Genomic DNA, 27,678 nt, shown 5'->3' with positions numbered 1-27,678 from the left:
CTAATTTAAAAACAGATCTTTGCACACATGCACGTATGCAGGCACATGCGTGCGTGCACACACACATACACACACACAGCAGTGGGGGGGGGGTCCTTTCCATCATGTGACCTTTCCATTCCAGATAGTTTTCAAACTTCCTGAAGGGGATACAGTCTCAGATCAAGACTAAAAACAAGGGTACTAGTCTTGGCAGATAAATTGATTGGCAAGACAAATTATTTCATTTTAGAGGCAAAAATGTGTCTGGAGTCATTGTTACAAACTCCGTATTAGGCAGCGGGTGAAACGCAATCTCCCAGGCTTCCAACTGTTCAAATCAAAACACAATGATGCGGGGTCACAAGCTCAAGAGCGAAAGACAACTTATCCCATTGAGAGGCGTTTGACCTAGATTACACAGCAATATAGAGCCCAGGGTCACATATAGACCCCAGGATCCACGGGCAGTATCACAAGACACATGGCGTTAAATATTGTAAATTTGAGAGCCAGTCTCCAACTGCCTTGAAGAGTACCGAGAACAGCGGAATAGCCGTGGCATCTGCTTTGTGTTTGGAAAAGAGAATGTGTATTTAATAAGGAATTCTTTTGCTTTGTTGCATGCCCTACCTCGATCATAATCAGATAGATACTGGGGCGGGAGAATTGTCTGTATTCTGTCAATCATGTTTTAAATAAATGCTGATTGGCCAGGCAGGAAGTAGAGGCGGGTCAACCAGACAGGAAGTAGAGGTGGGGTGATGAGAACAGGAGAATTCTATGAAGGAGGAAGCCCATTCCTCTCATTCCTGCCCAGATCACCAAAAAAGCAAGATGTGACCTGCCCCACTGAGAAAGGTGCCGAGTCATGTGGTCAACATAGATAATAATAATGGTTGATATAAGTTATAAGAGTTAGCATGAAGCCTGAGCTAATGGACCAGATCAGTTTATAATCTTATGGAGTCCTGTGTGTGATTTTCTTTGGGGCTAAATGGCTGTGGGAACTGGATAGGACAGAAACCCCAAGAGCAGGACCTCATGTTACAAGATACTATGTATAGAATTTTCCCTAAGAATTATATTTATTTTAAAAATGCGATAGGAAGGGAGAAAAGACTTGACTACATGGCGCTTGGCCAACCATGCAATTTGTGCCATTTTCTTAGCTTATGGATGCTCCCTCACCAGCTCCTCTTCCGCCGCCATCTACCCTTTTAAATCTTCACTTAGGGCCCCAAGTGAATGTCTCCAAATCATTTCTTCTATGTTGAGAAAGGCAAGCGAGAAACCAGACACAGTCCCTGCTGGGAAGGAGCTCACAGCCTGGTAGGCAGGACACGGTGGTGGACAGACAAGCCTACCACAGCTCATGGATGCAGACAGCTACGCCAGGGGTGAGGGTGAGGACGAGAGCAGAAGTGAGTTCACGGCAAATACCAAGTCTGCTGGGAGGTGGGGGAGCAGAAGGAGCAGAACTGAGAACCAAGAACCAGCTGTTAGGGACAGTGAGGCGGGGCTTCAGGCTGGAGACAAAACTCAGGTTAGCGTGACTTTTTGACACTCTCCTGACAGGAGCCATTGATACTGAAGGCTCCTAAAGAAGGCGGCAGGATCAGATTCGCCACTTCCCAAGATCATCTGACCAGCGGGCAATGGGCTGGAAAGGAGGTGGCCGGATGCCATAGCGATCAAGGCATCCGGGCATCGGCTGGCTACGCCAATTGGGAGGAAACCGTTGAGCGCTTCCAGCAGAAGAAGTAGTAGAGGATCACAAACGGAGAGCTATTCAGAGTCGCAGGGGCAGGCCTGGGCTTGACAGAGAGAGCCTCCAGAATGGCGAGGACAGAGGAGACACGGCAGCGGGAGATGAGGGAAGGAAAGCAGAGAGGGAGCGAAGGATCGGCCTTGCAGGCGGTAACTTTGACAGGAGGCCAAGGGGCAAGAGAATCCAGAGAGTGGTGGAAGGGTGAATGAGACAGGAGCTGGACACCTTCCAAGGCCCCAGTGTTACCTCCGGAATGGGACATGTTCCCTACGGTTTGCTGTTTGAACATTTGGTCCCAGCCGATGGTGCTGCTTGGGGTTGGTTGTGGAAGCAACTGGACCTGGGGACCACCGGATGGACAGCACAGTGTCCGGACCTGCCCCGGCACCCATGACGGATGTGTCTCCTCCAACTGTAAGCCAAAATAAATCCTTCCTAGGTTGGCTTTAAAGGTATTTGAACAGACGACCAAAAAGTAATTATTACAGGTGAGGTCGAGGCCAGCCTGGTCTACAAAGAGAGTTCTAGGACAGCCAGGGCTGTGATACAGAAAAATCCTGTCTCAAAAAAATCTTACTGAATGAGGGATTGGGCAAAAGCAAAATTTGCCCAAGTGCCTAGTTATCCGTCTACACACAGTAGATGCTTATTTGTTGCTTAAGGAAGAACACTAATCAACAAGGCCCTAAAATACTGTCTCAATCTTTAGAAAAAAGAAAGTCCCATATGTCAAACTAGAAATACTGGGGCATATGGGACACACTGTGAGGGATGTCCCTGAACACATTTATACAAGTGTCCGCTATGATCAATGTGTCTTAACTACAGCATAGCAGACTCTATCGGATTTCTCAGTAAGGCGATCACCAAATCCATTCTAGATTAACCAAACACAGCCAAGGGTTCTGTTGAGCAACACCACAATTACACGCGATAGCACAGAATCCAATTATAAAATGACACCACGCGTTTGGGTGTATTATTAATCAAGTCGCAGACCACAAACAGAGGAATTACTAGAAGCTGGGCATGAAATGATCAAGCCTATAATCAAGTGTTAATCCCATATCCTAAGGAATCCTAATACCCAAGGTATAAGAGGATTTCTCTGAAGCTATTTAATGAGCTAAACAGCCTGCCAAGCCATTTGCAGGATCTTAAATACCACTGTAATAAAAATAAATAAATAAAATAAAATAAACTACCTGACCTTTTAAGCAATTCAGTTTCCTATCTTTGCATCGCCACGGTCACACACTTGTAAATATGTTTAAAAATGCATGTGCACACCACTGGCAAACAAAACTAAATTTCTATCACAAGACAAAGCCTGATCATTGTAATTACTTCACTTCAAACTCTATTTCTGCAATGAGAATATCCATGTTACCACACAAGAAGAGACCTGCATCAAACTGGTTATGAGTCTGTAACGGGCTAATCCGATGGAAAACTTCACAGCCTTGGGTTTGGGATCTTATTTAGCCTTCTACTTCCTAAGCGACCTCCGTCTGAGACCATTTCTTTCTTTAAGCTCTGGACAAGATGTCTATGGAGAAGGCCAGCAGGGATCTAAGACGGGAGCATGGGAGAACCCCTCATAGAGAGGCATCAAAGATTACCAAAAATGATCCTACTGGTACAAGCAATGAGGGGAGAAGACGGCTCAGAAAATGAATGATCTTTTTTTCTTTTCTTTTTGTGGCTAAACAACAGAAGAAAAAAAATCTCAAAATACCATCATGGAGCCAGGTCAAACAGATGTTTAATCCCACCTTCTCAGAAGGCTTTGGGCAGGGCAGTGGTGGCACACGCCTTTAATCCCAGCAATCTGGAGACAGAGGCAGGTGGACCTCTGTGAGTTCGAGACCAGCCTGGTCTACAAGACAGGCTCCAAAGCTACACAGAGACCCTGTCTCGATAAAACAACCAACCAATCAACCAACCAACCAACCAACCAACCAAACAAACAAACAAACAAAACAGAAGGCTTTGGTAAAAACCAGAGAGCTCAACGCTTACCTGAGCTACCAAATGAGTTCGAGACCAACCTGACTAACTTAACAAGGTCCTGTAACCAAAAGGAACAGAGAAAAAAGAAAGGGAAGGATGGGGTGGAAAAGAGGGGTACCAGAGTGCATGGCTTGGCACTCACAAAGCTCCCTGCACTGCAAAGAGCAGACACCCCGCTGTGACGCTCAACACATTTGCTCACAAGAGGCGGTGTGAGTGTCTTAGTGAAGAACAGAGGCCCAGGGGAGCTGGAGAACCAAGGGCACCAACACGCAGGCACGAGCTGGACAGTTCGAGGGCAGAAGGCTGGAAGAACAATGAGGGCCAGCCTCGACTAGAAGCGGTGTTTCAGGCTCAACCATGACAAGACATTAGTTAGCTTCGGTTCTCAGTATCCAGATCTCCCAGCCCCTCGCACTTACCAATCCTAGTGATTTTACCTTTTCAGGGGGTTTTAAAACACATCCTGTCCTTTCTGAGGCCACCAATAGGAGCTGAGGGCAACATATATATAAACAAATGACACTAACTTTTTTACTGAATTTCTGGTTCTTTTTGTTCGTTTGTTTGGTTGGTTGTATTTGGCTGGTTGGTTTTTCCATGACAGGGTTTCTCTGTGCAACAGCCCTGGCTGTCCTAAAACTCACTCTGTAGACCAGGCTGGCCTCGAACTCACAGAGACCTGCCTAACTCTGCTCCCGAGTGCTGGGATTAATGGCATGCACCAACACCTCCCGGCTGAGTTTCTGATCCTTAATTATGACTTCTAAACGCCAAGCTCCAGATGAGGAAGAAATGATTCTAAATAGTCTTATTTAAACTCACGTAATTTTATCATTGAAGATGAGGAGAAAATATGATAAAAAAAATAGCTTGTCATTCCAAGAAAAACTGAAAGAATCTCAGAAAGCAACATGAATAAGCAAACAACAGAAGGAGCTCTTATTGACCTTCCAGTGGGTCCCAACTGGGGGTGGCCCTTTTCTGACCTTAAAAATGTGTTTATTGAATGTTAAACATTTGCCTGTTTCAACACACATGGATTAAACATCCGCGTTACCACTTAAGCTTCTACAAATACTTACAAATCGAGACGAGTTGTCGTTCCTCACAGTCTTGGCATTTCCAAAGGCTGGTGAGAAAGAAACAGATGCATCAGGAAAGCCGATAGGAAAAAAATAATTCCGAGCAGAAACATAAAGCGGCCATAGTACTGGACAGGAATAACGCTGGCAAACACAGCTCACGGTGACGGCATTTCTGCCCACCAGTTACCAAACACACATATCCAGCAGACATTTTAGTGAGTCGCTAAAAACTCCCTCAGTTATTAGAAATACACATAGAATAAGTGACAGCCCTGAATCTCGGGACTGTTTCAAGCATTACTCTAAATGTGATCTTGCCTAATTCAACATCTTTTAACTCCTGTAGACGGGCTGCTAATGAGTGGGAGGCAGGCGAAGGTTTCTACTCCTCCACCAGAACTGTCGGTAATGTTATTTCAGAAATCTTCTCTTATTGTAGGCTTGATGGAAGTGGGTGAGGTTTACAGATCACAAGAGGCAGGCAAAACTTCAACTCTCTAACTTTGAAACAGAGCTACTTATATAAACGTGATTACATAAGTCCAATACAGCAAGAGTGATACCGAGAGTCAAAACTGAGTCATTTAAAATAAGACACAAACAATACATAATTTATTAGCTTACGCCCAACAGGCAGACCTCCATGAAATCTAGAAAACTAAAGGAAACGGACGTGACCCACAAAGCACAGCCCAAGTCTCTGTCGGTCTTAGCTGCTTCATGGCGACATGCCCTGGGACTCCCTTGGGAAGGAGAGGGAGCACTCCTGAGTGAGTCTGCACAGGCAGAGATGTTCAACTGTGTCACCGGTCTAATGCAGGAGACAGCAAAGTTATGGGGCAATCGGACTGCTCTACCAAGTCCAGGCACAGATACTGACTGACAAACCAGTCTGGGGTGATGAAAACAGGGAACAGAGGGGCGTAGATACAAGTCCCATGCACATCCCTGTGGATGTTCTGCAGGCAGCGGGGCACCTCAAACCCAGCCACAAAAGGGTCCTGGGCAAGGGCACTTACTTGGGCCAGTACATCCCAGAAGAGACACAGAATTCTACACTTTCATCTAACCCTGCCCCGAAGCTGTTTTCAGGGATCTGGGAGTCACCTTTGAAGCTAGCTAAGAAGTATTCATGAGGACATGGCTAAATGAAACCAGCCTCTTGAATGCGAGGCTAGATATTACATTTCTGGAAGCCTCCATGACTTCGTTAAGAGGAGGAGAGGATTAGGGTCAACTGTCAGAGAATACAAGCACTTTGGAGGGGGCCTCGTCCTGAAAGCAGCACCCTGGAGAAAGGGGGTATTCTTAGGGAGCACTGTGAGGGTCAGCAGCTAAACCCAATGTTGAACCCACTGCTTTGTGTCTTTAGAAAACATTTATTTGTGAATGGCATGTGGAGGTCAAAAACCAACTTAAAGGAGCTGATTCTCTCTTTCTAACAAATCGTTGGCTGAGGTTTCTGTCCTGCCCGGTTCCTGCAGTCATTAAGTCCCAAAGAAATCACACAGAGGTCTACATTAATTATAAACTGATTGGCCTAGTAACTCAAGCTTCTTATTAACTCTTATAACTTTTATTAGCCCATAATTCTTGTCTGTGTTAGCCACGTTGTGGCGAGGCAGTCACATCTTGCGTTCTCTGCATCTCAGTTACGACTGCAAACTGAAACTTCCCTCTTCCCAGAATTCTCATCGTTCCCACCTCTACTTCCTGCCTGGCTACTGGCCAATCAGCATTTTATTAAAAATAATACAAGTGACAGGATAAAAGACCATTTTCCCACAGCACCAAATGAATGCTGGGAACTGAAGTCAGGACGTGAGGCTTAGGGACAAGTGCCTTCACCCACTGAGCCATTTCACTCATCCCGTTTTGTGCTTTTTGCACACATCAATGGCTGGGTGTGGTGGTGGAAGTATTTAATCCCACCACTTGGAGGGAGATCTCTGTAAACTGAAGGCCAGCCTGGTCTACATAGTGAATCCGGGGCCAGCCAGACCCTGTTTCAAACACCATATAGTCGGCTCAAGACGGGTGAAGACAAGATTGACCAAGTCAACAGAGGTTACTGATGTTGAGAAGCCTAAGCCAAGTATGGTTTGACGAGCTCCTGACACCAATCTCTCCCTTTGGAGGAAGACAGGATGACTGACACCTAGGACCCCGAGAGGAGAAACCCCGCCAACACTCACAGAAGGAAGCATGCTGGGGTGGTGGTGGAGGGGGCGGGACCAGATTCTCTTCACATATCCAGTGCCAACCAAAGGCTTCCCTGAAGGCAACCTTGATGACAGTGGACACTTGACCTGGCCCCCATTAAACCACGACATTCCCCACGCTTTGGTGGGCTAGTCTTTGGTATTGTGTCGGCTTGCTGAGTTAACTACTTGAACCACGTCCAAAGCCCAGCTCAAGATGCCGATACAGCACACACAAAGGTCAGTGTGCTATAGCTTGAAGGTCAGGGGCAAGCGAAGGATTGCTCCAGGGGATGCGCCCAGAGTCCCATCCACAAGCCATAAATCATCTTTTCATCAGAGAAGTCTGAGTTGCACATTACCAAACACAACCCTGAACACTTGAGTCTTTTACCGGGAGCCTCTTAATCAGAAACAAGCGTTCTGTTTTAGAACACCAGAGACACATTCCACAGCTGCTCTGTGTGTGTGTGTGTGTGTGTGTGTGTGTGTGTGTTTAAGTTCCTTGTTCGAAATGTTCATTTACAGTAGCGGCAAAGCGTTCCCAGAAAAGATAATACACACCCACAGTGGACATTTCTTCCACGTCCTGCGCTGCAAATACCACCAAATAAAACAGCTCTAGGAAAAGATGCAAGCAAAGCGGCAACATTCTGCGATGCCGCCCCTTTCCACCACGGCATTCCTAAAATAAGCATGTCAGAAATATAGCTCGTGCAAGGGCAGGAAGCAAGAAAGCCCGAGTCTCAGACTGGTAAAAGGAAGAGGTGCCGCTTCTTATGAACCCTGCCGGGTAAGGAACAGAACGGAGTAGAGATCCAAATGTAACGGCTTCCTGAGCTTCGTGTCTTTCCTGTCTTACAGCCAGACCCGCAGGCATGGCATCTCCTCTGAAGCATGAGTTTCAGAGTGAATGCTCACGGTTCAAGACCGTCTCCAGGAGGAAAGGAGGGGCCGAGCCAGAGCAGACAAGACGACAGGGAGGGGTTCTGACCCTCCATGCCAAGAGCTGCCAGCCCTACCAACCCCCAGACAGCTCCACGTTCGTCCACCTCCAATCTTGTCCTTCTGTGCTCTGAGCAAAGGGTTGAGCCAAACTGTTCCTCTAGCCCGGATTCTAAAAGGATGCTTTTGACTTCGCGGGGGGACAGGTGCCCATGTTTGGAGACATTTTCAACCCTAACAGGTACAAGGTGCAACGGGCACCTGCCAAGGAGAGGTCATAAAAGCACAAGGCAGACCTTGTGCTCATAGCAAAGACAAGCTCATCACAACAGTGCCTAGGCACAATGGGTGTGTGTGTGTGTGTGTGTGCGCGTGTGTGTGTGTGTGTGCGTGTATGTGTATGTATGTGTATATGTACATATTTATGTATATAAATACACACACATACGGGTATATTTATATGTGCATGCATTATATATGTATATACCTGTATGTATACATATACATGTGTGTATAAGTATATGCATATACATGTGGTATGTTTATGTTTGTATGTATATGTGTGTATGTGTTTATGTATGTATATATCCACCAGATGTATACCTAATATCTGCAAAAACCAGAAGGAAGCGTCAGACTCCCTGGAACTAAGAGTTCCAGACAGTTGTGAGTTGCCATGTATGTAGCGGTAACCAAACCCAGAGCAGTCACTGCTCTTGCTATAAGGCCATCTTGCAGACTCTAATTTCATTTTTACTATAAGGATGGTTCTACTAAAGGTAGACCCATGCTCCAATCCAGTGGCCCAGAGCTGACTGCTGGGCCAGTGTTTTGGGCCCTTTCTCCCATTCACATGCTAAAGCTCTAGCCCTCGATGGGACAGCACTGGATGGTGAGCCCTTGGTAAATACCGAAGCTGGAGTCCTGAGTGTGGTGCGTGGAGTATGGAGAGGGGACAGCGTGGAACTCACTTCTGCTCTGCTCCCAGCAGACAGAAGAGTTCACATGGGCATCGAGGTGGCACTTGTCCCTGAGACAAGAGAGGGCCTCCAAATGGAACCTACTTAGCAGGGTTTTGATCTTGGTCTTCTGGCCTCCAGAAGTACGCGCTAAGACAGCTAAAGACAGAGCTTGGGAGATGCATCTGCAGCCAGGTTTGGGCTTTCTGCAACCCTTGGCTTTCCCTGCAAACAAAACTAACCGGTCAAAGGCATTATGAAGAATGAGAAAATATCACTGCACTATCCACTGTGAGGACCAGCCCATTTCTGAAAAGCAAATCAAAGGACGTTAAACGCAGACCGAGTGGCAAGAACAATTCCTATGCGAGAAAGCTCCTTTTCCGTGGGTTAGCTATGCCCTCTTTTCAGTGTTTAAAGTCAAGTACCGCTAGGATGGGGCTTATTTCCTCCAGAGCGTGGCCAGGACTGTGTCCTCCTCCCTCCCCGACTTCACCAGGCAGCTGACGTATCCTGAAAACAGTTTGCTGTTTTTGAGTCAGACAAGCACACACTCGCGTGGCCCTTACCTTCCAGGACAGGGTTGGACTGCAGAAGCTGTTCCTTGACTTCATTCACTTCGGCTCCTTTGCCGCACACGGCTGCCACATAGGACATGACAAGCTTGCTGGCCTCTGCGGAGGGAAACAGTCCTGTCGTTACTCAGTCACAAAGAGACTCCGAATCCCCTGGGAAGAGAGGACTCACTAGGATTCCACGGGTCTTTGCTTCTGAGTGGAAACCGTGTTTCCGGCATATCTAGAGCTGTGGGTTTTCAGCTGGCATACCATCGATTCAGTTAAGACAGGGCTTGCCCTGGGAGTTTACCTCGGAGGTGTTAAAACGAAGGCTAAGTTACCTGGTCAACCAAAGTCCCTGCAGGAGACTCATACTATACATTATCAAAGTGATCAAGCACATAGAGCTCTGTCCTGTACAGGATGCAGCGCAAAAAAAAAATAAACTTGCTCAGCTGAGCCTCTTTGCCAAACGTATCTCTGAAGTCTAAAAGAACGGCTTCGTTTCAAAACCGTTTCTGAGGCAAACTGGTTTGTTCACAATTGGGCCAGACTGATTGCCACTCTTCAATACCAAAAGTGAGCAGCGAATGAGAGATTCGCAGTCTGCCAGGGCAGAGTCACTGCTGTAGGCTTTACCAGTAAACGAAGGTCAGGTTGCTGAGGAACCCACTGCAGAGAACAGACCACTCTTAGCTCACGTGGGGACAGGGACAAGTGTTGTGTCGTTTGCTTAATCCTTCCTGCCAGTCAGTGACCCTTCCCTCAACAATCTTCCCCACAGAACCACTTCATTCCAAAGGACACCAGCGTGTGCTCAAAGAGAAGGTGAGCCCAGGTCCACCGTGAGGGGAGACGGGAAAGCAAGCGTCCTCGTCGGGGGGCTTCTCAGAGCCTTTCCGGTGCGCCTGGATACTGTGGAACCGCCAAAAGGGTCTACAGCGCTGTGTTCCCTTCAAGTTTTCTTTGCCATTGAGTCTGTTCCTGTCCACGTTTCTGGTTCCAAGGATCCACAGTCAACGTCTAGGAAATTCTCAACCAAGTGCCGTCAGAACAAAACAGCGTGGTCTGGGCAATCAGGGAGAACAAACCAATCTTAATATCCGGCACTTTCTCAAATCCTTATCTAGTGCCACTGTCTAGGAGGAGGAGGAGGAGGGAGGCCTTCTCTTGTGTACGAAGACGCCGCTGCACAGGGACGAAATGAGGCTACCCTGGCAAGACTGCTTCTCGTGGGATTCCATCCCCTCTCCCCACAGGGGAAGCAAGGGATGAACATGCCCAACAGCATTTTGCACGCGCTGCCTGTCATGTACACGTAGACTCCTGAACTCCACGACATGCTAGTGTCAGCTAACACGGATGTGAAAACCACCAAGAATCGACCTAGTTCCTAAGACGACTCCTTCGGGAACCCCAGCATTTATGACGTAAGGAAAGAAACCAACGGGACGAGTCTTAAGAACTAAAGCTAGAAGCGGGGTACTCGCTCAGCAACTAGTGATAAAGCTCGGTCCGGTTGTCTTCCAGGCAACCTAAATGGATGCTTACAACTTCTCTAGCAGTCTGTGAGGAGCCCCTGCTACACTCTCCCTTCAGCAACCAGAAAGGTGCAAGGAGACTCTTTATCTTTGCAAGATCACATGAAACAGTCTTCATTTAAAGTCTCCAGACTACATATTTCCATTTCTCTTGAGTCTCTCATGGCCACATTTCCCTCTACCCTCAATCTGAAGGGGAACCCCCTCTTCTAGATCTTCTGGATGCCGGCATCCTCGGCTGCTGGTCTTGGGCTCTGCCCAGGATCTCCAGAAACGATGTCTACATTCCACATCTGCAGTCCAGTTCGCGCACTGCCTGGCCCTTCTTCCTCGCTGCCCTTCCCCTCACCATTATTCGCCTATATACTAGAATAGCCTCCTTTTTTGAGACCAATTTCTGGTCTTTCCAGTCTTTACAAAACTAGCAAATTGAATCTATTTATAGGCATAGTAACCACTCAACAGACATTGCTTAGGATGAAAGGTAAGTGTTCTGTTAGGTAAACCGACAGAAAACATAAAAGGTCCAGGCTGTTTTATTTATTCTGGTAACTATGGAGCTTTCTTCAGCCACGCCTCACACTTTAGACTCGGCTACACTGACTCCTCTGGAAATCCTGCTTTGGTTCAGATGAATATGGGATAGACCACTGTGGTGGGGGAGAGAGAAGCCACTGGTGGAGCTTGGTGCTAGAACCCATGTGGCGTCTTGGAGACCCCTGGGGGGTCAAACCAGAAACAGGTTTGGGGCTGGGGGCAGATCTCTCAGGATGTCCACTGGGCTTACATCACCTGACTGTTGAAATGCTTATAAGCCTACAGAACCCACTGGCATGCAGAGATGGTTTAATTTAAATAGGAATGGAGGCACTTTTACGATCTTTAAAACTTATTTAAGAAATCCTAATAGTCTTTGAGTATAGTTCAAGGATAACGGCTCATGTTTTAACAGCTTATTTCTAAGTTGGTAGAAAGTATCTATGCTCAGATTCCTAATTACCTTCAGGAATTCCACTCCACAGCTCATTTTAATAATTAATTTCTGAAAACAGGAATTAAAAATACATTTTCTTCAAAAAGCCAAGGGGAAGGCTCAGGGGGTACAGGTGCTTGCTGCTCACGCCTGACAGCCTTGGTTGGGATCTCTGGAGCCCATGAAGTCGTCACAAGGTGGACACTGAGGAGTCCGTGGGGCTGCCCTCTGACCGCCAGAGCTATGCCCTCACACACAAATACGACCGCATTTCTTCAAACACAGCCATTCTTTCTAAAAGCGACAGCGCCTACATTTTTAAAGCCGACATTTTTTATCGCTGACACAATATCTGATCTTTAACTCAAGTAGTTCATGACACAGCTACTTTGGAAAAATGAGTAAACAAACATAGGACACGCTACACGCCCATGTTTTGTCTGGATGTTTCCAGGCCTCTCCAGACCAGGAACACATCACCCATATGACCAAGCAAGCTTAACACAGGCTTTCAGCTTCATTTCCTTCAGGTTCTAAAGTTCAGATAAATTTGAATCTGCATTCAAATCTTTTATATATTTATAAAAACCAAATCTTCACATAATAACCCCTATAAACACAGTCCTGCAGATAAGGAAAAACTGGAGAGCATCCTCCGGAGTTCAAAACCTAGTTTTTTAATCACTGACTGTTAAACCTACAAATACAGACTCTTTTTTTAAAATTTTTTTTTTTATGGTTTATTTAACTTTATTTTATGTGCATTGGTGTGAAGGTGTCAGATCCCCTGCAACTGGATCTTTAGACAGTTGTGAGTGGCCATGTGGGTGCTGGGAATTGAACTCGGATCCTCTGGAAGAGCAGTCAGTGCTCTTAACCACTGAGCCATCTCTCCAGCCCCCAAATACAGATTCTTAAACTTGGCAAAGTGTAACCACACAGCTTAGAGTCAGTTCCGGATGCATCATTTCTAAGCCTGGCACATTCACGTTTATGTTTGCACGAATCTGAACCTTCAGCTCTGTTGGCAGTCAGACAAAACACAGTCTTCAAGGCCAAGGTTTAACACATACTAACAGACAAATAATAAGATACCTCTAGATCAGAATATCTATGTCACAATTCCCAGAAGGAACCAAAAGGACTTATAGATGGTAGATAATAACTCTGGAGACTTTAAAGTACTATATGTACTTCAAAATAACTGATCTGTCTGTATTCTTTGGCACCTGGCATTGGGTTTTGAATAACGTTATTACAAATGTATTTTATAATGGTGGAGGTGATGGAGAAGGGGTACTACAAAGACACTTGTGATCTTGAGACCAAAGAATGGGGCTTCTCCAGGCATTGAAACCCCTCTCTCCATGTTCACTGAGGGCACTGCTTGGATTCAGTCTCAGCACTGGGTGGGTGGGTAGGTGAGTGGGAGCTGTCAGGATATGCAAACTCATCTTGAGGGCCTAGTAAATCTGTTCAGGAGTTAGTATACATCTGTAACAGTTGTGGTCATCGATGCATGCAATAATAACATGTCACATAAAAGTCATGAATATCAGACTGCAAATAGAAGGGCCATACATTTACATGAATACACAGACAGACAGACAGACAAACAGACTCACTCTGATGCATTATCTACTTCTCCATCTCCTTGATTAAGATACCTAAGCTTTTCTAAGGACTCTGCTTACAAAGGTCTGGTGTTGGAGAATTAAGAGGAAGAATGCCTGCCAGGTGGTGGTAGCACACGTCCTTAACCCCAGCACTCAGATGACAGAGGCAGATCTCTGAACACAAGGGCAGCCTGGCCTACAGAGTAAGTTCTAGGACAGCCAGGACTACACAGAGAAACCCTGTCTCGAAAAACAAAACAAAACCAAGTAAAAATGCCTGCACCAACCAGGCCACGTTTGTGTCCAATAAAACAACCTTTCTGCTACTTAAAAAGATTCCTGCTTCAGAATCCCCAGGGCTTCACAGGCCAGCTACAGCAAATCCAAATCAACCAGACAGGCAACTGGGAACTCCATCAAGGAAAACAAAAAGGCCAAAATTTTGCAGTAAGAAATACAGTCATGGGGCCAGCGAGATGGCTTAGTGGTTTAAAGGTGCCTGCAGCCAAGCCTGGCAGCCAGAGTTCGATCCCTGTGACATACATGATGGAGGGAGAGAATCAGTCCCCTCTAGCTGTCCTCTGACGTCTACACATGTGACAGGACACGTGTGCCCCCCCCACAAATATAAATTATATATTTAATTATATATTATATTTAATTTATATTTAATATTATTTAATTATACATTTAATTATATATTAATTATATTATATAAATTAATATTTAATTATATATTTAATATTAAAAAAAGAAGGAAAACAGAGAGATGCAGGCTTACTACAAGGGGACGCTGCCTGGTGACATTTTCACCAAAATAAACCGTATGTAATCTACCTTTGAAGAGAGCCACAGACTCGCTGGTGATGCCTACAAAACACATGTGCCAGGAAGAAACAAAACAGAGCTGGGAGCACTGTGGCCTTGAGCCCGCTTAGCTGCCCTGCTTCGGCACGTGTGTGCAGGGCTCTGAAACACGCTTCAGTTCTCAGGCCACACACAGCAAGCGGGAGCCTCACGGTTAGTTCGCGGAGCGATCAAAGACGTGAACTGGAGGGAGGCCAGTGGGGGTTTAGACCCGAAGGTCTTAATGAGCAAGGCAGGCTCCAGAACTCTTCGAGCAGACGGTGGATGAGATCCTAGAAACGTGTGGAACTGTGAAGTTAGAAACCGAGTAGCTTCAGAGGGTTTGCTCATGTCAGGATAATATTCTCAGGTGCGCGGCGTACTCTGGCGTCCTTGGAGGCACGCACATCTGCACGTGCGTGCAACCTCCTGGCTCTCCTGAAACTTGAGTAGTTTGTCACGCAGGCTCTGAATTCACAGGCGTGTACTCCACGTTCACCGTCTCCAAAGAGTTGGGCACTTTTAAGAGGCATGATGAATTTTTTATTTAGCACAGCGGTGATGAATTAAACAGCACCCCCAAAGCACTCAGAGAGTTCATGCCTCTCCCTAAGAGCCCGTATGATACGACCCGGCGGCAGAAGACTGTCTCCAGTGTTTACGACCAATAACATCATCCTCTGCCAAGGGGGTTTTATGACCCAGTTAAATTAATTACTTCATATAAAATTAGCCCTCTGACACCGCACGGCAGTTATATCAAAACTGCTAAGCACAGATCCGAAATGAAAGTACTCTATGTAACGGACACCGTGCATTTCAGGCCCTCTGTAAATGCCAAGACTGTTCCCTGTCATGTGCGTACTAACAAAAGTTAAACAGCGGCAGGCACACGGAACTCAAAGTATTAAACTTGTGACTGAGAAGATGTGTTGTTGGAAAAGTGGTCTGGCTTCGTTGCTCCCTCAGAACCAAGATGAAAAGCCCTCCTCAGATTCCTCACAGGGCCATGCTACATCTCTGCATTGACTTCTGTCATTTCATTTCCTCATAGATAACTTCGTGAAACAGAGACTGTTTTTTGGCTTTTCGAGACAGGGTTTCTCTGTAGCTTTGGAGCCTGTCCTGGAACTAGCTCTTGTAGACCAGGCTGGCCTCGAACTCACAGAGATCCACCTGCCTCTGCCTCCCCAGCTGGAGACTTTTAAACACACCCAAATTCTGGACTTTATTCCATGTTAGAGTTCGATGACAACTTATAATCAGTCAACCTGGAAGCAGTTTTTGTATGGCCAGTTTTGAAAATAAAATACAGAGAAAAATAGAAGGTATTAGGGAAAACTGGGCTCTCTCCAGGGATTGGGCGGAAGATGTCACTGATGTCTCTTAAAGAGGAAAGGGGCTGGGAGGTTAGCAGCTCCCCAGAGCGCAGTTGAATGGGGCTGGAAAACCAGGGGCACTGGGGCTCAGCACCACCTCCCCACACCAGGAGATTGGTGATAATGGCCAGCTGAAGCACAACACCTCAGAGACAGATGCTTCATGACCTGGGGCAATGTTAAAAGACATCCAAGCACCCACACGGCTGAGAGCCAGTCAGCTAACAGACCATTTCCCGTCTGTGCCAGGAGCTTTCTAAATGTCCTAGTTATGATACTTTGCTTCATCTATTGACGTTAACATGAATGAGCAGAGTCCATATCTTTGCTAGTTATCAGTCAGCAACAGTTGGTGGGCATGGCCTTGGCCTCACCACTAAGGTCTGAGAGCCCCTCCAGCTTCCGGCTGCAGCAGCCATGTGTTGTGTGTGCAGCAAACATGACGGTCCTGCAACGCCACGCTCTGTTTGCCAGCGCCTGAGGAAGGAATCCATCCGGGACAGCAGTCAAGGAACAAAGGGCTAGAGGTGACGACCGAGGCCACGAAACCACGTGGCAGCTACTGATCAGAAACCCCCACGCCACGAAGGAGGAAGCCACGCAGCTAGGCATTCTGCTGATGGAATGGGGTGTTCTATCTAGCCTTTGCTTTCCTACTCTCGGATTGTGCGAATACCAACCCCCGAGATAAAGCGGCCCCATCCGCCTCCACTCTGTGGCTTAATAAGAAAAAGTCAGAAACCTACCAAAAGATAGGACCTGGCTCCGGAAACAAGTGGCAAAGGTGAGTTCTGAGAAGGATGCCCTACGCTGCTAGGGCTAAAGAGGAGACTGCTGACTTCTGGGAAACGTATGCTCCAAAGGTGGCGAAGAACTGGCCAGGACCAATCAAAGTGACCGCAGCCCACAACCAGTGATTCACTCGGGAACAAACTGGTACAGGCAGAATGCCTTAAAAGCACACATTAGTCACATTAGTCACGAAGAGGATGGGATAAGGAATCTCTTTCAAGAGAAAACAGAAGGGAGGCTTTGAGAAGCGAACAGGTGGGCTGCTGGACATACCAGGGTGAGGGAGAGACACGAGATGCAGCGAGAACACAGACGCCTACCTGCAGGGAAGGCCTACCTCACCCCCAAAGACAACCAGCGAAAAGAAGCCAGGATGCAGAACAAAAACACCTGAGGCCTCTAAAGCTAAGGAAGGAAGCAAACAAGCGCGTCAACGCTTCCGTGGCTTGTGCTGTTCTGGCCACCCTGAAGAGATGGGGTACTGTGGCTGCTCCCAGGAACTAACCTTGGTTTACGTGACAGAAGAAGTGACAAGCAAGGAGGAAATCATCCCCCGAGGTGACCCTGTCATGGTAAAGTGAAAAGACAAATCTGAACAGTCAAAACCAAGGTCTATAAAAGAGATTGGGGTACCCAGGGAGGGGGTGAGAGGCTCTTAGAACGGCTATGGACAACACGCACAGGAAATTCTGGGTTTGGACCAGAGGCTCCATGTGAACAAAAAGAACGGGAAGAACAATCGATTCCAGAGAGAATGGATGGGATTAGATACGGACCTGAGTGTAAGCTATAAAGTGACCACAGCCACATACAGTGATTCACCACAAAGGAGTCTGGCTGCACCACGTGGAGGATTTTACACGGGATGGCCTCTAGCGGTCTTCCAGCTGTACGACACGATGCTTGTGTCTTACGTGTCTCAGGGGTTCTTGCACGCTGGTTCTTTTCCCTGAATTTCTGCCCATGCAGCACCCACAATCTGTTCTGCTCCTCAAAGAGTTTGTGCACTGTATCTTCAGGACTCAAGGGAAAAGGCTGGGCACCTCCCATCCGCCGTTCATGACAGGCTTGGGGGACAGGGTACGAGGGGATCAGTCCAGAGGGCAAGGTTCTTTCGGAGCTGGGTGACATTCCTCAAGGCTTGGCTCAAATGGTCTCAGTGAGGCAACTGTACCGCTATGGTGGGGTTTCTTCTCTTTTTTTTTTTCTTTTTCTTTTTTTGAGTTTCTTTTCTTGATCAAGGAGGATCCAAAAAGCGTTCAATCCGACCATTAAATGCCAAGCAAGATGGAAACACTTGAGACCACCTTCCGCACACTCAAAGGAACAGCCAGTTATGAGATTCTCGTAAGCATTTTACAAAGAAGTGTGAAATCCCCCCTTGTTACCCTTCTGTTTTATCAAAGCAACCAGAGCGAATCCACCTCCTCCTTCAGGACCAGGTATCCGTGTCGTAAGCACAAGAAAAGAAGCGTGGCCTGTCCTTACAGACACGGGACATCGTCCACATGATCTCAAGTCTGTAGGTACCAAGAGACTCTGGAAAGAAACTAAGCATTGCTGGTACGTTCCCTTGCTTTTTAGCGAAGGCAAAGGATGGCTGTAAGGGCAACAAACCAAAACAAATTGACATCTCATTGGGAAGTGTCAACTCCTTATGGCCACGAAGTCAAGGAAAGATAAAGCCCATGATTGGGCCAAAGATGGCACTAATAAAATCTAGAATCCCAGCTCCAGTGCTGGGATTCTAGTTTTTATTAGATGGTGCCTTGTCCCCTCACATGAGAGACGCGCTACCCACAGAGCACCAACTGTGGACATCAAACCCATGCACAGCCGCTACGGCCACCTGGCTCCTGTGGGCCACCTGCCTTCTTTATTGCTGTCATTCCGCCGCCGTTTGCCTTCGGTGGAGGGAAAGGTCGGTCTGGGGGTGGCCTCACCTGTTTTTCCCGCTCCGCTTTCGCCCGTAATGAGTATGCACTGGTCCTTATCTTGGTCACGGAGGGATCTGTACGCTTCATCTGACAAAGCAAAGCTGCAAGAAAAAAAAATGTGGGGAAACAGCTTTAGCATTCAGGCAGTTAGTGTGTGACTAGCAGGTAACTCTGCGTTCTTTAAGGGCATCTGTGATTGGCTTCAAAGAACGGTAAATCATCACATTTTATTTCTTCTTGATTTTTAAAATGGATAAATCAATACATCCATCCTTTCAAACTCATCTACCGTCCCCCACGCATTCTTGACTAAGAAAATGACACTGATTTATTGTAGTTTTAATTAAGTTTTATTTAACCCGTGTGTGTGTGTGTGTGTGTGTGTGTGTGTGTGTGTGTTTCTATTGAAATCTTGGTTATTCAGAGAAACAAGGAGAAAATGTTACATTGCATGTCCATAACTGGATAATTTTGAGATCATACTGTTCTGGGCATTACTCAAGCATTTCCAATATAAGGAGGAACCCATTATCAATTTATGAAAGCCTCAATATAATAAAGAAAAAGAAAACTCTTTCCAAAGATTAGACAAACACTCAAACATCACAGAGTTGTTACTACTATGAAGCTAAACACAGAACAGTGACCTTCACAATGCAGCATCTTGCATTGGGTACCACTGGGTACCATGGAGTTTGCTGCGGCTCTCGTCCAATGTCTGGAGGCTAGCTTCTCATCCTACCTTATGATGACAGACAGAACTGCCCTATCAAGACAGCCAAGTTAATCCTCCTATTGGTCTGTCCCTTCTCGAATTGTACTAATAAGGTACATTTCTCCCTTTTTCAGTCATTAAAAAAAAAATGAAAAAATTCTGGGTAATATGATAAATATTTTTTTACCAACTTCCTACCTTTCATTTGTTAACCAGTCATTTACTGGAAGGTGAGTGTGTGTCAAGAAGACACTGGGGACATAAAATAATCCCCAGCCTCTTTCGCAAGGCTCTCATTTGAAAGTAGAGAAAAGACAAGCAGGAATAGGTCAAGCCCAGTGATAATGGAGAAAGCTGGCAGGGCAGAGCAAGACAGGAACCACAAGAGGGAAGGCATTGGAGGTAGAGAAATGTCAAGGGTGAAAAAGTTAGTTCCAAAGAACGAATTTGCAAGGCAAAGAACCCAGGCATAAACAAAGGCCAGAGACACCAGGGTTATGAGCAGTTCCACACTGCGGGAAGGCATAAGGAAAGGGACCTGGGAGAGGTCCACACAGGGTCCAAATTAAGAACAAAAGATATGTTAGCGGTTGTGCTATAGATGGGAGTGGAAAAGTCAGCCCTGGGGGCTATGAGCAGTTTCACTTACTAGAATTTTCCATCTGCTTTGTTCACTCATTTAAAATCTTGCAAGACTAGCTCAAGCAAGGGCACACCTTCATCCGGCCAGCATGAACTAACTGACCCTGCTCTCGCTTAGCTTACGATGTCTCTGCATTTGGCTGGGGCACAGTCTGACAAGGAAGTATGGAGGAAACAAGCTGGAGGCAGGCAAAGTAGGGTGCAGGGGAGCTCAGACCCAGGGCGGTCACTTTGTCACCCTCGCATCTCCGCATCTGTGGTCGTAAGGACACGGAGGGAGCAAACTAAGCACAGTGTTGAAGAAAACGTATGAGCAAAAGTGAAGACAGACGGGAAGGAGGGTTCTGACGGCACTAGCATAGGGGTCACGGCTGCACAGAGCTACACCAGGTGACTCAGACTTATTTTACATGTATGGGTGTTTTCCTTGCATGGATGTACACCACACGCACGCCTGTGGATGTCAGAGGGGACAACAGATCCCCGGGAACTGGATCTGTAGATGAGCTGCCATGTGGGTTCTGGGAACTGAACCAGGATCTTCTACAAGAGCAGCAAGTGCTCTTAAACACCATGCCTTTCCAGCCTCCGCTCCAGGTAATGCATTTGAACAGAGGACACCTCTATCTGTCTGTCTGTCTGTCTCCCCCCCTCCACGCGCCCACCAAGGCCCATCTGACTGTCTCTGCATAATCTAAGCCTCAACCTTCTTTCTCCAGCATTCTGCCTCCTCAGGCAGAAGTCAGTAACAGTCCCCTTCACCACCGCACCAGAGAACAGGGCAACAAGGATTAGAGAGGCAGAGCAAATGCTAGAAGTGATGTGGGAGTCCCCTCTGCGTGCTGTGATTACCACTAAGGAATAAAGAAACTGCTTTGGACCTATATATAGTAAGGCAGAACTTAGGTAGGCGGGGGGGGGGGGGGGGGGGGGAAGTAGGCTGAATGCTGGGAGGAAGAAGGGCGGAGTCAGAGAGAAGCCATGGAGCTGCCGGAGATAGAGGCAGATGCTGGGAACTTTACCCTGTAAGCCGCAGCCACGTGGTGATGCACAGATTAATAGAAATGGGTTAAATTAATATAAGAGTTAGCCAATAAGAAGCTAGAGCTAATGGGCTAAGCAGTGATTTAATTAATATAGTTTCTGTGTGGTTATTTCAGGTCTAAGCTAGCTGGGCAGCTGGGAACCAACAAGCGGCCTTCTCCAGCACAGAAGTGACTCCTGGGCCACCACCTACCACCATCTTCATGACCTCCAACGGTCACTTGCAATGGCCAAAATGTCCATGTACAAAATGGACCACGTGGCCAATTATTTTAGCTTCGAGGATTAAAGTATATATATATATATATTAAAGTTTTCGCAGAAGCGGACCCCGGATAAATGACGGAACAGCTTTCTGTGTCCTAGCTGGCTACACACACGAGTTGTTAGCTCCTCCCACAATATATGCTTCGGCATGCTGAGGCTTTCTAGCCAATTAAACTCTGTGTCACGCACACACCGTTGAATCTAAAAGGTAACACAACCAGTGGATGAAAGAATTCACGCATGCATCTTCTCCAAACAAGGGAATGTCAGTCCTGGAGCGAGCGAGCTCCGTAAGAACAATAAATATCTAGAAACTCATTCTCTCTGTGACCTTCATGCAGGAAAAGCAAGCACTGCTTAGACTTTCTATTACCCTCCGCCCCTCCTAAACCTCCAACTCCCAGACACCAGTTCAGAGATGCCACGTTCATATCATCTCTGCACACCAGCAGAGCATACGACTGTGGCTACAAATGACGTTCTCCAACCACACACATTGACTCAGCTCTTCACTGATGGCCGAAGACAGACAGGCCTCTGGCGGTGGTTCCAGGACTGGATTTAGCTTTATTTCTATACTACTATTTGATCTGCAAATAATGGAAAATGACTTCAAATCTAAATGACAGATTTGGCCCATAGATGCACATACATAAAGGCTGGGGAAGAGACACCAAATAACCCTGCTGGGATTTACTGCAGGGCAAAACACCTAAGCAGAACACTTATTTTTTTTTTCTATCTGTTCACACAGAAATAAAATTATCCCTCGGTATCTATGAAGACTTTTCTCCTCCCAGCACCTCCTGTTGTTCCCCTCCCTGAGTCTCCCTGACCACCCAAATGGTGGATGCTCAGGCCCCTTCCTTCTATAAAGTGATACTGTGTTTGCAAATGAACCCTGCAATCTCCCGGAAGAGTTTAAACCATCTCTAGGTGACTGCAATGCTTCCTACAAAGCCAGCGCCACCAATAGCTGCAATCTATATCGGGTGTGGACTAACGGCGAAAGCAAAGTCTGCCCATGTGCAGTGCAAATGTGACGTGTTTTCCTGGTGTTTTCGATCCAAGGATGCTCGAATCCACAGATACCGAAAACCAACCATGCCTAACCGTTGCTTAAGGACCTGATTCATCTGATGCGCAGTGCAATTTTGACTTAAGATTAAAAAAAAATAATAATGAAATAAACAAAAATAAAAAAAGAAAGGGATTATTTCTTTTTCTAAGCCTGCGGAAAGCAACATGAAACTTTACCAAGATACTCAAGCATTAAGAAAGCTGGTTTAGTCTGTGACACGCCCACCTGGAGTCAGAAGCATGCTCTCTCTCGCCTAACTTTTCCAGGCACAAAGCCCTCAACTTCTTTTTCTCATAACGACAAAAGGAATGTGCCCAAAGAACATAACCCCTTTTCTGAATGCACACTCTTCTTCCTCCGTGGCAACTCTGCACACCCTCATCCCCGAGGCCACCATTTGTGACTGTAAACTGAAGCCATATGCCAGGCCTCCAAGCCTCTCCTCTATAATTAAGGAGCCTAAATAAATCTCCAGAGAAGTTTTAGCTAAAAGCAGTCATGGTCCACATGCTCCTCATTATTCTGGGACATGTCAGCATTATTTACCACACACGGGGAGGAACTGTTAGGAACTGTTAGGATTTAAGGAGGAGAGGTGGGGGATTTCTGCCCCACCCTATGAATAGCAGAGATTCTGAACCGCTTCTATCTTCAAGTGGAGCCTAAAGAATGAGGGTGACCCGGTGTTCCCAAGACTTTCAGATTAGTCACACAGCTGCCCACGGGGCACACCGGACTTTCCCAGCAAGCACCAAGACACTGCGCATTTTCAAACAGCTCCGTCTAGTACCATGTTTTCGGTTTCAAAAGTTTGGTTTGGGGCTCATCTGTTACTTTCTGTGAGGGAGGAGGGTGGGCTGCATGTCCAGAAGAGCCTGACTGGTGTTTATGTTCCTCCTGTACCTACTTCTACTCCGAAGTGTTCATCACAGTGGCTCTGCCTGCGTGGTCATCAGGGGCAAAGGCATGGCTTCCCTCTCCACAGGCAGGGCTTCCTTCTCCATACTCCCTGCCCTCGAACCTACCATTTCCTCCCTAAGTTCGTTTTACCTCAAGTGCAAAACAGCTAAGATGCATGAACTACCCCAAAGTGCCAGCCCCACCACCTAAGCACGGGCGCCCGCCAGAAAGCACCCAGGTTTTGCCTCAGGCTCTGCCCTAATGGGAGGCTTGGAAATGTACCCCATCAGTTCTGAGTACTCTCTCAGTAGGACCTTTCTATTAACCCGTGTCTGACAGAACACAACCTGTCTCAGAAAACTCTGCTAAACTCAGATAACCAAGTCTACCCCCCTGTCTCCAATGATTTCCTTCAAGGGCTCTCAGAACGTCATTTCCTCCCACGTGATCCTGAACCCCGGAGATGCTCAGCCACACTGGGGGATCCCTTCTTAATTCAGCCTCCTGCAAATAGTTCTCTTCTAGACCTAAAACGCCAACTGTCTTTTTGATCCTTTCCAATCCTAGCCCAGCCCTGACCTCTAAGTGGTTCTAAAGTAAGTTACCCTCCCCCCCCCAAAAAAAATGAGCATCAAAATGTCTAAGTTCCGTCTACCAAATCTAACTTCATTTTGAGTCTGATCAAGGGACAAGACAACCCACAAGAAGACACAAAGGATGTCGGGAGGTGGTGGTGCCCGCCTTTAATCTCAGAACTCGGGAGGCAGAGACAGGTGGATCTTTGTGAGTTTGAGGCCAGTCTGGTCTACAAGAGCTAGTTCCAGGACAGGCTTCAAAGCTACAGAGAAATAAAAAAAAAAAAAAGAAAGAAGAAAAGAAGAAAAAGACACAAAGGAGAAAGAGAGGGAGAAATGAGTCCCTAAGCTTACCTTTCTTATAAAATACTTTGCAAAGGCTTTATATACCTAACTGCCTTGGACTGATAATTCAGTTTGCCCTCTTGGAAAACGTCACCTTGCTATAAGTCAGCCTTACTTACAACATGCTACCAGTGATGTCACTATATCACGTCGTGAAGGACGACTTGGTCCTTCCAGCTATTGGTACTTTTGTCCTGGACAGTTTTAGTGTACTCTGACTGATGCCAACGCAAACATTCGGGATTAAACTATTTACACAGTGCGGTTGTCTCCTCATAGCTACACTGGCTAGAACCCTGACGACCTACGCTCCAGAGCAAGATAGTGAACAAAAATGAGCCTTTCCCAAAAGAGAAGAGAAGAGAAGAGAAGAGAAGGGGAGGGGAGGGGAGGGGAGGGGAGGGAAGGGGAAGGGAGGGGAGGGGAGGGGAAGGGAGGGGACGGGAAGGAAGGGGAGGGGAGGGGATGGGAGGGGAGGGGAGGGGAGAGGAGAGGAGAGCAAGATATGAAGTGAAAGGGGACGGAAGGACGGAAAGGGGAGGCCTGGGGCCAGTGAGGCAGGGCAGGACCTCACCACTGCACTCTGACATGCAGCAGGGTGTGCATTCCAACACCGAGTCTCCAAGGATTCTCTGAGTTTAAGGGTGTGTATCCAAATCCCCAAACCACAAAAAACATACAGTACCAAAACTGGAATTTTTAAAAAATTACTTTTTTAAAACACTGGGTAAGAAAGAATAATACTAATAATAATAATAAAAAAACCCAGACCAAACAAAAATCAATAAATGAGAGACGGGGGTGTGGCTGGAGAGCCTGCCCAACAAGAATGCAGCACAGTGGAAACCAGGTGTAGGGGCACCGCCTGTATTCCTGGCAGCAGAGCAGTCCAAGGTCATCTTCCTGCACTCAAGGAGTGCCTGCAGCAACACGAGACCCTATCTCAAACAAACCGAGTTTCAGAAGGTAAACTAAGCCAGTCACGTGGCCTATGAGAGTGGATACAGAAGCACGTGTCAAGATATACTGCCGACATGGAGTATGCTTAAACTCTGGTTTGTTTCTGTAAGGAATCACACTTTCGACATGAAAGCTCCGAGGAAGCTCAAACTGCCATCCCAATACAGAAAGTACTGGGCCACACTATAACAAAACACAGTACTGCTAATACACACACACACACACATACATACATATATACACACATACATACATATATACACACAAACATACATACACACATACACACATACATATATACACACATACATGCATACACACATACATACATACATACATACCTACACACACACACACATACATACATACATACATACATACATGGTTTTTCGAGACAGGGTTTCTCTATAGCTTTGGAACCTGTCCTGGAACTAGCTCTTGTAGACCAGGCTGGCCTCGAACTCACAGCGATCCACCTGCCTCTGCCTCCCGAGTGCTGGGATTAAAGGCGTGTGCCACCACCGCCCAGCTAAGATATATTTTTAATAATCTATAGTTGCATAAAAATATTTAACACTTTTAATTTCTAAGTTCATATACGCTCATATTAGAAACAGAAGTGGCCATTATTCTTTGGGCTGCATTAATTGGAAAAGTCATGTCTCCACTGGACACCACATAAGCAAAATAGCATTTTTAAGAAGACATCTGTACTGAGCTGAGCATGGACTAACAGCTCAGGTGTCAAGCTTTGGAGCAGGACAAGGCCAAGAGGCTCTAGGTTCTTCCTTTAGAACCGGGCTGTTCTGCAGAAACACCCTCCCCATCACTACGGGCCAGCTCGCCAACCTCAGTGTCCACCAGGTGTCAATTCAAAAATAAAGGTTAATCTCTGCGGTCACATGCAACCACTAGAGGGTAAAAGTCACGATGGTTCATGATGTTCACGTGTTCGAGGAATGATAAAAATATCCGAACGACTTGACAAGACACTCTTCTAATGCAGCGTTGAATTTAATTGAAAGTTCACATGCTGGTTACAGAAAACAATCTAGCCTGAACTGAGGGTATTAACTCAGTAATGGAGAGCTTGCCTAGCCTCGTGAGGCCCTGGGTTCAACTACCGGCACTAAAATAAACAAACAAACAAACAAATAAAGGCGGTCTTCTGAGATTTTTAGGAATTCTTACAATGCTCTTCATGGAAAAATGCTTAGGGTCATAGCCAAATTCTTTGGAACTCATCAAAACCGTAATGGAGAGCCTCCATTTTTCCAGTTTTCTGCCGAGCAACCGCCTGACCCGGGACTCATCCAACAGCATGGACACTGTCCTTCTACGGAACAGATACGAAGAAGGGTTGGACCCTCATGGGTGGCTCTTTTCATAGGCGACTGCAAACGTCAGGGCCTGGAGACAGGCACTGGGAAGCAGATAAGAGGCTTGTGGTGCCCAAACCACCCTGGGAAGGAAAAGGACTGGATCCAGTTCTCAAAGCCATGTCGAGGAAACAGCCACCTTTGTGCCTGAAAGGCTCCTCGGGATCTAACAGTAAAAGCTGATGTGTTGCTTAGGGCTTTCTTCCTTCAGAAAAACTGGACCTGTGTGAAAGAAAACAGTACCCAGAAATGTCTGGGCACTAAGAAGCAACCACAGGGCAAGCAAGAATCCCTCATCCCCTCACTGGTAGCACTTGTCCTGGCTTGGCAAGAGGGAAAAGGAGACCAACCAACTCCAGCCCCGTTTCTTCACCAGTCTTTGCTAGTATAGAGAGGGTATTACCTCACCAGGCATGGGTGGCTGCTAAGGCCTGGCTCATCCCTTAGTCACTAACAGGCAGGAGGAAGCAGAGGCAGACAAGGTCATTCACACGGGCAGCGTCCCACTGACTCTGTGGAAGATGGTCCTGAGGCTCTGCTCTCTGGTGGGTCTAAAAAACAGGAAAGACCCTACAAGTCCCACAAAAGGGGTAGGGAGTAGTAAGAAACACGACAATGCCCCCTCCAAAGACACCCAGAAAATGAAGAGGGAGAAAGCGTGGCTTTGGCCGCTGAGGCACGGCAAACTGCAGGATCTGCGCCCAAGCCATAAGCAAGGCCAGGGGCCAGGAGGAAGCAACAGGCTAGAGGAGGAAATGATGCGATTTCCTCTCTCCAAAGATGAGCAAAACACACGGCTTGGAGGAACGAACAAGTACACGGCCATCCAATTAGCCCACGGGTATTTTTAGTACCTCTTCCCACAAGAAAACTCTAACAGTCAGCTTCTGCTTCCCAGTGCTCATTAAAATAATTTTATCCGCAGGGCTAGCCTTTCCAACTCAAGGTAAACACGGCTGCAATGAATTTCTGGGGCAAATGTCCCAGAACTTTAAATGTATTATTTATCCAGTGCTCTCGGCAAGATGGCTCATGCAGAGTCAGCTTTTGTGACTACCATGGGCACCTGAGTCCGGGACACTCACCCAGAAGCATCCCTCGGAAGACCCTTCCTAACCAAACTCACTTTGTGAAGTAGAGCACACATTACGGACGGCAGGCCCCACCCCCTAG

At 46.8% G+C, this 27,678-nt stretch overlaps 1 protein-coding gene across 5 annotated transcripts in view; it reads right to left on the bottom strand.

Annotated features, from left to right (window-relative positions):
* Myo1b (myosin IB) overlaps positions 1 to 27,678 on the bottom strand; it is a 164,423-nt gene that overhangs the window by 62,146 nt on the left and 74,599 nt on the right. For all 5 annotated transcript variants that reach the window (XM_087902379.1, XM_087902380.1, XM_087902376.1 and 2 more), the window contains exons 4-6: positions 18,604 to 18,698; positions 9,526 to 9,630; positions 4,849 to 4,895 (exon numbers count right to left, since the gene is read on the bottom strand). In XM_087902379.1, coding sequence (XP_087758505.1) covers positions 4,849 to 4,895; positions 9,526 to 9,630; positions 18,604 to 18,698 — 247 coding nt within the window. The remainder of the gene's footprint in view (positions 1 to 4,848; positions 4,896 to 9,525; positions 9,631 to 18,603; positions 18,699 to 27,678) is intronic.

This window comes from Myodes glareolus, chromosome 27 (genome assembly GCF_982192425.1).
Source record: "Myodes glareolus chromosome 27, mMyoGla1.1, whole genome shotgun sequence".
Taxonomy (NCBI): Eukaryota; Metazoa; Chordata; class Mammalia; order Rodentia; family Cricetidae; genus Myodes; species Myodes glareolus.
The sequence above is the reverse complement of the archived record's forward strand: the minus strand, read 5'-3'. Positions and strand labels throughout refer to the sequence as shown.